General features: G+C 40.5%; 1 protein-coding gene across 3 annotated transcripts in view; it reads left to right on the forward strand.

Moving 5' to 3' along the window:
- The window catches only part of SNX31 (sorting nexin 31), a 28,872-nt gene extending 16,860 nt beyond the window's left edge, over window positions 1–12,012 (forward strand). For 2 of the 3 annotated variants that reach the window (XM_014056084.2, XM_014056086.2), the window contains exons 10-14: window positions 2,050–2,253; window positions 5,834–5,932; window positions 6,730–6,807; window positions 9,827–9,883; window positions 10,959–12,012. In XM_014056084.2, the coding sequence (XP_013911559.1) occupies window positions 2,050–2,253; window positions 5,834–5,932; window positions 6,730–6,807; window positions 9,827–9,883; window positions 10,959–11,057 (537 nt within the window). In that variant the 3' untranslated portion in view covers window positions 11,058–12,012. The remainder of the gene's footprint in view (window positions 1–2,049; window positions 2,254–5,833; window positions 5,933–6,729; window positions 6,808–9,826; window positions 9,884–10,958) is intronic. The other variant, XM_014056085.2, reaches the window with a different exon arrangement.
- The last annotated feature ends 265 nt before the right edge of the window (window positions 12,013–12,277 follow it).

Here is a 12,277-nt window from a genome sequence, read left to right on the forward strand (position 1 = left end):
GCTGGCTGCGATCCTCTGCGTTCCGGCATGCATATGTGCATCAGCCAGCTGGTCTTTGCAAAGACCAGCTGGCCGGCGCGCATGCACGTGATGGAACCCGGAAGAGAGCAGCTGGCCAGTGTGAATGCATGCTGGACCAGCTGGGTGGCGCACATGTGTGCGATGGAACCTGGAAGTGCAGTTGGCTGCTGTGCGCACGTGCACTGGCCAGCTGCTCTTCCGGGTTCTGGTGCTCCAGTGGGTGCATTCGCACATGCATACACACCAGGGGTGGGTTCCTGCCAGTTCTAACCTCTTATAGAAGAGATTCCATAAATCTATCATGCTGTTTAGAACCGGTTCCAGCCTCCTTCCCCTGCCCATCCACACCACACTTGCCCCGCCCGCCGCTCACTGATTGACTGGCTCACCAATCGCCCCGCCCGCCTCTAAGAGTGCTATCTAAACCTTAAAGTCTTAAAGCTGTCAAGTTTGAACACCCCTGGGGGGGGTTTCTAAAGGGTTAGGGGTGCAAGAGTCTTGTAACTTGACAGCTTTAAGACTTGCGTGCTTCAATGCCAGAGTTCCTGAGTCAACATGGTTGGAGGAGGAATTCTGGGTGTTGAAGTCCACAAGTCTTAAAGCTGTCAAGTTTGAATACCCCTGGGTTTTTTTTTCTAAAGGGTTAGGGGTGCAAGGGTCTTGTAACTTGACAGCTTTAAGACTTTTGTGCTTCAAATGCCATAGTTTCTGAGCCAACATTTTGATTGCTAAGCAAGAGCGTCGTTAAGTGAGTTTCACCACATTTTACAAGTTGGCCACGCCCACCCAGTCACATGACTGCCAAGCCACTCCCACTGAGTCACATGGCTGGCAAGCCACTCCCACAAAGCAGGGCACACCTACAGAAGAGGTTCTAAAAAAATTTGAAACCCACCACTGATACACACGCTCCAGTTTCAGCACTTGGTGCCAAAAAGTTAACCATCACTGTCCTAGTATATACTAAAAAAAAATAATGCTATAAAATAGGGAAGAGAAGCAGAATTTAGGTAATAGCTCAAGCAAAACTGGGAGTACACTTTTGGAAGGACTGGAATGTAGATATATCCAGCAAGGTTATAAATTGCAAATCATGTATTATAAGAAAATAAGACTTATTTTTTTCAGAACTTTATAGAATATATGGGTGAATTTCAGACATTTGGAACTGTTCCCCATGATAACTATAGCTTTCTATAAACTATAATATGTAACCGTCAATGAGAGTCCTTAACATTCGAAGATGTAGAAAGGAATGTCTGATGCGAGTTACCTACCCAGAGAATTAAGTATATATTGGTGGGCTGTTTCTGGAATGCACATTTTTCTCATCAATTAAACATTCCCATACAGCTTTTGGCATTTGTATTTTCATTAAATCACTGCATTGAATCCTGTCCCCTTCAGTTAGCTGGCACTTGGTCATATTGTCTTATAACAAAGAGCTTTGGAGCCATCTAGACCAGTGGTGAGATTCTGCCAGTTTAACAACTGGCTCGGTGAACGCATACTTCGTGCGCATGTGTGTGTGCCCGCGCCTGACTCGCGCTCTGTTCGTGTGTGCAGTTTTAACAGAACTTACCTTCTATGTTACTTCTGGGGAGTAACACAGCTGAGGCTTGGCAATCCACTCTGCTGCACGAATCAGCTGATAGGATATAGATAAGTAAAGCGCAGGGGCTGGCAGGCGCGCTCAGCGGATCGTTGGAACTACCAGTTCACCCAACCGGTCCTCACCAGCAGAATCCCACCCCTGATCTAGACTCTTGTGCACTGGTGGGATTCATTTACCTTTGCTACCAGTTCGCAAATGTGAGCGTGCTTGCTATGCCCATGTGCGCAGAAGGTTGTGCATTTTAACGGGGTGGGTGGTTGGGCAGAGCCTTCAGTACGTGCCACTACTGGTTTGCCCGAACTGGTAAGAACCGGCAGAATACCACCACTGCCCTTGTGGAGTTGGTTGTGTTGCACACCTTTACAGATGTTATGTGTAACCTACTACTCTCCTCTAGTTGCCGTTTCTCTCAGTTTTTAGAGCTGGTGCGAGAGATCCAGCATTATGGATATATACAACTTGCTCCTTGTTCCTGTGACTACCCTGAAGTTGGTTGTACTGCTACTATTCATGTGGGAAATAATGAGATCAGCTGCTGCATAAAGTTGCCTAGCAATCAGATCAAAGAGGTCAATTTCAAAATCAACAGGATAAGGTGCTGGCAGGTCACATTTCTTGTAAGTTCCTTTTGTATAACTTTGTATCTGTCAAGTACTTTTTTTAAGGGTTATTTTATGAGGGGGTTGATTGTTGCTTCTACTGCTGTACCACCTCCAGAAGTCCTCTTATGTGCACTAATATTCTTGCTTTATATAAATGGGGCTGTGAACAATAACACATAACCAGTGATGGGAGTCAAAGTGTTTTACTACCGGTTCTGTGGGCATGGTTTTGTAGGCGTGGCAAGGGAAGGATAATGCAAAATCCCCATTCCCTCCCAACTCTCAACATTTCCGCTACCGGTTCTCCACAACCTGTCAGAACTGACTTAATACCACCTCTGCACATAGCCCATACATAGATTATGTGTCTGTATTTGCTGAACATCTGGTAAGAAGCTATTTGTGCAATCATTGCATGCCATCGTTGACATTAGGACAATCTGCATTGACCATATCTTAGGAAAAGCTGATATTCTCCATGCATGTTGAAATTGTAACTCTCAAAAAGCTTGGAAATTTGGCATGGTATTTCAAACACATTGAGACTACCAAGTTGGGAAAGACTATTAGAAAATGCCCTTTATAACCCAGGCCCCCAACTTGACTCCTATGAGACTAATGCAACCTAAGAGCCAAGGTGGCGCAGTGGTTAAAAGCAGCACTGCAGGCTACTGCTAGATCAGCAGGTCAGCGGTTCAAATCTCACCGGCTCAGGGTTGACTCAGCCTTCCATCCTTCCGAGGTGGGTAAAATGAGGACCCAGATTGTTGGGGGCAATATGCTGACTCTCTGTAAACCGCTTAGAGAGGCCTGAAAGGCCTATGAAGCGGTATATAAGTCTACTGCTATTGAGCTACCTGTTGGCACTGGCTAGACTCCCTCTCATTTAAAAATATATATATATTAATTCTCCCCTCCCAAAAAATAAATAAATGGAAAACTGGCAAATGGCTATCCTCAAGCATCTTTATTTCCAAGAATGCACATAAGCCCTGCATAAACTGCCTAGGCATTCTTGGAAATAAAAAATCAGAAGGGATGCAATTTAGTGCTTGCTTTGGAAACACCCACAGCGGCCCTGAAAAGATGGAGTACTAGAGGTTAGAGGATTTGGTGGGAAACCACTTCATCAGCTTGTTTTCATAAGGCAGCCATTTTGTAACCTATTCTCAAAATGCCAACATATCCATTGGTACCAAAATGTTTTGAATCCCTGAGGTATGGGCTGCATGATAAGGGAACAAAAATATACAAGCATTTTAGTAGTTATTCCTGCTTCTAAATTAGAAGAATAAGGTGGAAATGGGAGATTGAGATGTTTCTCCCAAGTGGTTTTTTTCTCTCTTCTCATGATTTTTGATACTCATGTGGAGTAACAAGAGCTGGTATTGCTTGAAACATATAAACATCTCAATGGCAGACATGCAAGAGCCGAGGTGGCACAGTGGTTAGGGTGCAGTACTGCAGGCCACTTCAGCTGACTGTTACCTGCAGTTCAGCGGTTCTAATCTCACCGGCTCAAGGTTGACTCAGCCTTCCATCCTTCCGAGGTGGGTGAAATGAGGACCCAGACTGTGGGGGCGATATGCTGACTCTGTAAACCGCTTAGAGAGGGCTGAAAGCCCTATGAAGCGGTATATAAGTCTAACTGCTATTGCTATTGCTATTGCTATGAAGCTGTACAGGTATCCTCAACTTATAGTCATTTGTTTAATGACCATTGGAAGTTACAATGGCAGGGAAAAAAGTGACTTACAACTGGTCACACAACCATCGCAACATCCCTATGGTCACGTGATCAAAAATTGGGCTCTTGGCAACCAACACATTTTTTTACAAAAGGTCATGTGATCATTACTTGCAACCTTCCCAACCACCTTCCAACCAACAAAGTCAATGTGGAAAGCTGGATTTGCTTAACAATTGCATAATTCACTGAACTGCAGTAATTTATTTAACAACAAGGGCAAAAAAAGAGATCACAAAATCAGGTATGATTCATTTCATAAACCTCTTTCTCCTCCTCCTCTTCCTTCTCCTTCTTCTTCTGCCATATCCGTCATCGGATGTTGGCGATCATGTTGGCAATCCTATTTTTGTCAACAGCTGCATGAAAACATGCTGCTGAGTTTTGTCCCTTAGGTTTTGAAGCCATGATGGTCTTCTTCTGCCTGGACCTCATTTGCCTTCAATTTTTCACTGGAGGATTAAGTGACGTATGCCATATTTTTCTGGGTGTTGCATCACATGTCCAAAATATTCTAACTTTCACCTTTTTAATGGCTTTGATGATTTTCCTTTGCTTTCCCAGGTGGCTTATCACCTCCTCATTTCTGATTTTGTCAACCCAACTTATACATAACAGCCAGCTGTAAATCCACATTTCAAATGCTTCTAGTCTTTTCAAGTGGTTTTCTGTCAGAGACCAACTCTCTACTGGATAGAAGCAGGATAGAGCAGGATAGAAAAGATGTAACATCTGACAAGCCTGATTTTCAGACTTAGACTTATGTTGTGACTGCAGAAGACCTTTTTCATTTTGAAGAATGCTGTTGGACCTTTCTCTATCCTTGCTTAGCAATTGATGTCCACTTGCTTAGCAATTGAAATTCTGGTCCCAATTGTGGTCATAAGTTGAGAACTACCTATATTCCAAAAAAGCTAGAGCAGATGTGGTGAAATCTCCAGCCCACAAGCCAGGTCTCCATCAGGCTCATGAATACTTCCAAGGAATCTCCTTCCCTTCCTCAAAATTCCACTTCCAGGACAGCAGAAAATCAGTCCCTCCAGGTCTCTGCAGAAGGAACTCCCCAAGGACAACCCAGGGTGATTGGCCCCTGCCATTTTTTATTACAGAAAGAAAAAGACTCCCAGGCAAGCATTAATAGTCTATTGTTGGTCACTGGCAGAATCTGACTCTTATCTTGCCCTTATCTTTACAAAAGCCTTCTGGTTAATGTGGTGATCTAATCACAGGCCAAGGAGAAGACAGCAAACAACTTAGGAACCCATCCATTAATCATGATTTTTAATTGATGGCTATAAATGCATGTCTATATATTTTATAAAAGGGTCTGAAAAAGAACATTGGTTTTTCAAAATTTTGCAGTTCATCCACATTCTTTAAAATGTGTGCAAGATGGAGTTATTGATAGAAACTTGTAGTATCACAAGCCTCTGAGCCAGGAAGACATTTTCTGTATTTGATATTTTATTCATACTTGGAGATGCCTGGGGATGGAAGGTAAATCTGAACCCTTCAAAATGGGAACATGATCCTTCCAGTCCATTTCTTTCGAAATATCCCTGTTAAATTCAAGAAAGGGCATTTTTCAGGATCACAATGCCCAGGTTTTAACAGTCAGGAGCTGGTTTTTTATTGTTATGTTTTCCATTTTCTATCTGATATCTTATTATATACAGTATCTCTGTTGTACACAGCCTATGCAAGCCAGGTCCTTATTCTTTTTGCCTGCCTTAGCAGAAGTGACTTTTCCCTCTAAAAAGAAGTACGCAGTCTGGATGGAAGAATTTAGGATATACTGTTACATGGCTTTTGTTGTTCTTGATATTCTTTTCCATTTTGACTATTTAGGGATCAGTTTTAGGCCATGGACTTGATCAATTCTTGGAACTCAGAATTGAGTACAATGAATCTGATAAGTGGAGATGGATTGTCTTCAATACAAAGCAGGTTTGTTTGGGTTCAATTAAAAGATTATTATATGGTTCCATAAATATCAGGGTTACTAATCTTTTCCAGCCCAAGTACACATTCCTGTTAATATTGATACAAATAAAGATCCTCTTTCCTAATTAACCAAATATTTTTCACATAAAAATATGATTTGTCTCTGAGTTAGTTCTCTTCCCACTTTTCCTAACTGGTTACAAGAGGAAGGGTTCACTTCAGGATGAGTTTGGTAGGGTCCAGTTCATATGGTAGTTTAATGAATTGGGAGAGGAAAAAACCCACCATACTGGTTGGGGTTTTTTTAATAAGCATTTTTCCTCTCAATACCGGTAATTACCTGTGGATTGAAATGATTCATATTACTGATGAACTGGAGGAGTAAGACATCCATTCATTGAAAAGAGAACTATGTGGAAAACAGGTGAATATGCAGAATGTTTATTTGGGAAGAGATGCTTGCCCAGTGAATTAAAGAATATGATCTAAATAGGCTTTCATTTCTTTTCTTCTTTCCGTATTTAATTTCCTGGCAAATCTACCATGATCTCTCTCCTGTGTTTTTGGATTTTTGTGCTGCATAGATAGGAAGGGAGAAAGATTGATTTTACCTGTAATTGGTAACTCTTGGTTCACAAGTTAGAAAGCTGGTTTTGTACTTTTTCTTCAATGTTTATCATTTGGGGAGGTGTGTTTTCAATTCATTGCCACCTTCAGGTAAATCATAGGCTGACTAATATAGACCATAAAAGGGAATTCATTAAGAAAGACTTTTAATGAAAACTTTTCCATTTTTGTAGGCATTCCTTCTGAGCAGTTGCTTAAAAAAGATAATATCAGAGCAGCTGTTGACAACAACCAAGAATGATCAAGAGATGGTGAGCAAAGTTGATAACCTTATTTCACCGAACATGGATGTTAAGTTGTTAGCAGTATCAGTGTAATGCAGAGGGATGACCTACTGTGTGTATATTCGTGATTTTCTTGTGGTTTTCTTGCTACAATATTCTGTTTCTAAGATGTAAGGTTCAGTAAAAAGGGGCATCCCCACATGTGGATTTTGAGCTTGTTCCAAATCTGCTGTGAGCTTGTGTGATTATATAGGGCTGGATACTTTCAAGTGCTGAGATGATACCTTCCTGGCTCTGGGTTGGTTATTTGATATCAGAGCAAAACCGGCATTTTCTCTGCAGTGCTATGGCTTCCGGTTGGCTCTGTTCCCATGAACAGGATCCCATCACCTATTTTCTCCTCATTCTCCCACCAGAATTAGGGGATTGCAAAATCATCAACTTCTCCCTTTGTCCTCTGTTTTCTCAAATCCATTTGAGTGCTTAGCTCTCTATTGGAGAAATGAGGAACAGGGCAGAGGTGGGTTACTCCTGGTTCGGCCCGGATCGGACAAACCGGTAGTAGCAACGGCAGGAGGCTCTGCCCACCTGCCCGGATGCTTCTATGTATGCGCGTGTGCCCCCAAACCAGTAGCAAAAAAATTGGCAACCCACCACTGAAATAGGGGAGAAGTAACACAGAAGTTTACTAAATCCTGGATATGGGGAGCAGGCAGGATGGGAGAGCAGTCAGTCTTCTTTTATAAGCCCCGTTCATATTGTCATATCAGGTGCAGTGTGCCAGTCACCGAAGGCTCCTTTCTTCAGCGTGTAGGCCAGGAGTCTCCAACCTTGGCAACTTTAAGCCTGGAGGACTTCAATTCCCAGAATTCTGGGTGTTGAAGTTCTACAGGCTTAAAGTAGCCAAGGTTGGAATGGAGACCCTTGGTCTATGCTTAGTGTCTGAAACTTCTGGTGTTGCACCGGTGTGGTTTTTCAGGCTGACATCCAACCCCCCCCCTCATTTGATGACGCTGTTTCTTTCAGTCCAGCGTTGACTGACTACAAGGAGAAAACAGTTGCTGTGTTAGAAGGGGAAAACATGGCGAGTCATATTAACTTCATTTATTAATTTATTTGGCCTGATACTGTCAGTTTATTTATTCTGCTCAACCCTTTTTAAAATGTGGTCCTGATATGATTGTGAAGCCCCCCCCCCCAAAAAAACAAAATTCATAAAGAATGTCATATATTCTTATATAAGAATTTTTTTAATTCAAAGTAATTTTAGTCTTCTCTCTGACCACTGGCAACCACTATCTTCTATCTGGTGGTAACAAAATGAAAGCAAAATTTTAAAAAATGATTACATACACTTTTTGTTAATTGTTACAAGAATGCTGTTGCTGTAAGGAGTTCTTATAGCGATGATGGTTGTTATCAGTATAAAAGTAACCTTTACAGTTCTTAAATCTCATTCAGTTAAAGGTAGCATATACCTTTCTGGATAATCCATGCACTATGGATTACTTCAGAACTTTTTTTTTTCTCCACATGGCCCACTTCTAACTTCATTTCTCTCCTGCGCCCCTTTCCCCTCCTGGTCTCGATCCAGTGGTGGGTTTCAAATTTTTTTGGAACTTACTCTGTGGGTGTGGCCTGCTTTGTGGGAGTGGCTTGCTGGCTATGTGACCGGGTGAGAGTGACTTGCCGCCCACGTGACCAGGTGGGAGTGGCTTGGCAGTCATGTGACTGGGTGGGAGTGGACAAGAAGATGTCACTGAATTCTTTGCCGCAATGGATGAACTACAATAAGATTAAAATAAGTACAAAAATAAATAATACTAACTGCAAAAGAAATAAAACAATATTGGACTCAATTGTGATTGTAAGCTGAGGACTACAGGTAAAAGAAGGGACCTCTGCTTTCAACGAACAATGTACAGTCTTTTTAGGAAGGATAAGAAACAGGAAAGATATAAACAAACAGGAAAGATATAGTCTTTCATCCAAGAAGTTAGTTCAAGAATTAATGTCATAGGTAGATTCCCAGAGCAATACAGATTTCTTTTTTCTGAAATTTGGTTCTCAGTTCCAAAAAACAGGAATATATGAATTATATATATGCTGGGCTAGTTTAGTGCGGACGGGCAGGGGAGCGAGCGAGCTGCGATGGGACGGCCAGGGCGAGCGAGCGACAGGGCCGAGGCAAGCGTTCCGGAATTACTTTCGGGTCCACCGATCAAACCTCCTAACCGGATCGGTAAATTTCACCAACTGGTTCTCCCAAGCCAGTGCGAACCGGCAGAAACCCACCACTGTCTCGATCCCATTACCAGTAAAAAAGATTAGCATTTAACCATTTGGCCTGAAAATAGAATACATGTCTATTCTATTCTGACAGTATTTGCAATATAATACATTTTGCTTTTTGCTGGTCCCCTTGGCACAGGCCATGGCCCGGTTACATTATTTATACCTATGCCCCCCCCTTGAAATATCCAAAGCTCCCAGGTAGCCATATGGCCTTCAGCTAAGAACTGCTACACTAGAGTAGTGTATCACAACCTCAGCATCTTTAAGATGTGTGGACTTTCAATTCCTAGCCAGCATTCACTCATTTTAAAATTCCTGATACTGAAAAACAGTATTTTAGCAGGATGTATAGTAGACCTTGATCTTCTATACAGTATCTTTTCAAATATATCTCATTGGTAGAGGATCAAAATGCAACAAAACTTCATTTTAATGTATGCCGATTAGTGTATAATTAAAGTGACAATAAAGTTATTCTAAGTTGATCTGTTTTTATTTTTCCCCCTCAAAAACATTCTTAGCTCCTTTATTTCTGATCAGAGACTAAAACAAAGTCCTTTGGTCATTTACATTCCCCTGCTAAGACCCCGTTTTAATGTAATGATGCAGAGAACAGAACATAGTACTCAAGGTGGAGTCCAGTCAAAGTAAGAACTCTGCTCAAGGAAATAAACTTGATTTAATATTCTGGCTACCTGTGTTTCCTTTTTGTATAACTTTTTTTTCTTTTTCATTTAACCTATTTATTTAGCAGATTGAGCGTCCAGAATTAGATACAGCTAAGAAAGTAAGCATCCGTCCAAGTCAGGTGTGTAAATTAAATTACATAATTTGGGTGGAAAAGACTGGGTTGAGTAGGGGGGATCTGAGATGACAATTATGCTTGGAAGTTTGAAGCTATTAGTGAGCCTCATCATCTAATGCTATAAATTGCATCAACCCATGGCTAATTTTGATCATAGTTAGCTTAATAAATTACAGTTGCTGAGTTCATACATTACGCTAAATCACAAACCAGAGTCTGTATAAACTAGCTGATGACAATGACTTAAAGCAAATATGGATATCCAAAGTTTATCAGTGGTTAGTTAGGCAAACCTCAATATTCCTGTTGGGCAGACTATGAACCATGGGCAAACCATGGAGAACAACTCACAATTTTTCAATCTTGGTAATGCTTGCTGGTTGAGAATAGCAAGAGAGCTCTTTCCCATGGCGATTAGCAGTGGTGATACAACTATCTTCCCAAGAGTCAGTGGGGTTAATGCAACAAAGAGGGAATATATTTAGTTGAAATATCTAGTTGAAATATTTAGTATTTAGTTGAAGACTGGGGGAATGGGAACATTCAAAAATAGCCTATTGCAGATCATAATCCACTGGGCAGTTCACAAAGGTTCTGTGGACACCAGTGCAATCCCCAAACTTAAAATATTTGCCTTTCAGGACTGCTGCAAATGGTCTGTGAGACTTCGTTGGTAATGAATTTATTAGGGCGTTTACTGATTCAAATCAAACAATTGCTACAAACTTCTGGTAACATGCTGAGTTTTTGTTCTCATTTACAATTCTTTCTTCTTTAGCTCTTAAATGCCCAAAGGCAAACTTGAAACACAACAACAAACAACACACTGTATTGTTATATGGATATTGTTATCTTTTTTTAGTATAATATGATATTGTTTGCCATGCTTAAAATCACTTGCTACAGTGATAGCCGTACAGCGTTTGCTGGATCAGACCCCTGAAAAATCTTTTTTCTTTGTTAGTTTAAACCTAAGATCAATATGAATTTCTTTCTCTTAATCCTAAATTTGGTAGCACATTCCACACCCTCAATGCTTTTATGCTGGTTAATGGATCATATTTTTTATTCTCTACAGATATTTCATTCCAGTTTTAAGTCAAGAAAATGGCTACACAGTAGTAGATCAAATGAGGACGATTGTGTATTTGAGAAGATAAGCGAAGAAGATTTGTGATTAACACGGATACAAAGAATATTCATTCTTGCTGATTTTAAAATATCACTTAGCCAGGATCCTTACTGGCAAGTTGCATCATTTAGGGTCCCAGCCATTACAGCTAGTCCTTGACTTACAACCACAATTGAGCCCAGAATTTATATTGCTGTGAGACATTTGTTAAGTGAATTTTGCCCCATTTTATGACCTTTCTTGCCACAGTTGTTATGTGAATCACTGCAGTTGTTTAGTAACATGGTTGTTAAGTGAATCTGGCTTCCCCATTGACTTTGACTATCAGAAACCCCACAAACTGACCCCCCCCAATGACACTGCCTACGTCATAAAAATGAGTCAGTTGACATGCGTCTGAATTTTGATCATGTGACCATTGTTGCAACGGTCATAAGTGTGAAAAATGGTCAGGTCACTTTTTTTCAGTGGCATGGTCACTTTGAACTGTTCTAAGTTGAGCCCTATCTGTACTACATCAAAAGGACAGGTTTTATATTGTTTTAATAACAGCTGATGCAAAAGAAGATGCAACAATCCTCAAGCACTGGAGATCCTGCTGTAAACAATTTGCTACAGTTAGGAGATGTGTAAATATTTTACCCACATGTTTGTTTTTGTATTTTTTTAAAAAAGACCTTAAAATGAGACATAGATCTTAGATCAAAATAACACCTATCATTCCCTGATATTGTGAGACAAAATATATTTAAATGTTTGGGCAGTCAAATCCCCATCACTGTTCTTTTGAGATACAAACTTTCCCAGATGCTTTAATCAGATGATAAATTATGCAATGCACTGAATGATAGCAAGAATTTCCTATGCAGAAAGTATAATGTCTCAAAATCTCCTATTTCATCTAGGAATTCTTCACTGAAAAATCTACGTTGTTTTGATTACTCTTCCCCCTTTTCCTTCTTTGTACTGATAAGTGAAATAAACTGCCGTTTGGATTATTGGAATTATTCCAATGCATTAAATATTATCTAAGGTAGTATTTTTGTGAAGCGTTTTAAAATAGCAATGTTATATGGGAGGTACACTGTGATAAATATTCTGAAAATGTAAAATGCATTTTTTTTAAAGAAGCACATTTTTAATATGCTGAGTGCCTTCAAAATGGTCCAGATATTGCAATGTGTCTTAAGAAAATCTATTGTGTTGTCTTCCAGCGTGGAAAACCTTAGAACAGCAGTCCCTAATCTTTCTGGCTTGGTAGACTG

This window comes from Thamnophis sirtalis, unplaced genomic scaffold (assembly GCF_051295495.1).
Source record: "Thamnophis sirtalis isolate CommonGarterSnake01/CBP01778 unplaced genomic scaffold, rThaSir2_p1.2 scaffold_2, whole genome shotgun sequence".
NCBI classification, from domain to species: domain Eukaryota; kingdom Metazoa; phylum Chordata; class Lepidosauria; order Squamata; family Natricidae; genus Thamnophis; species Thamnophis sirtalis.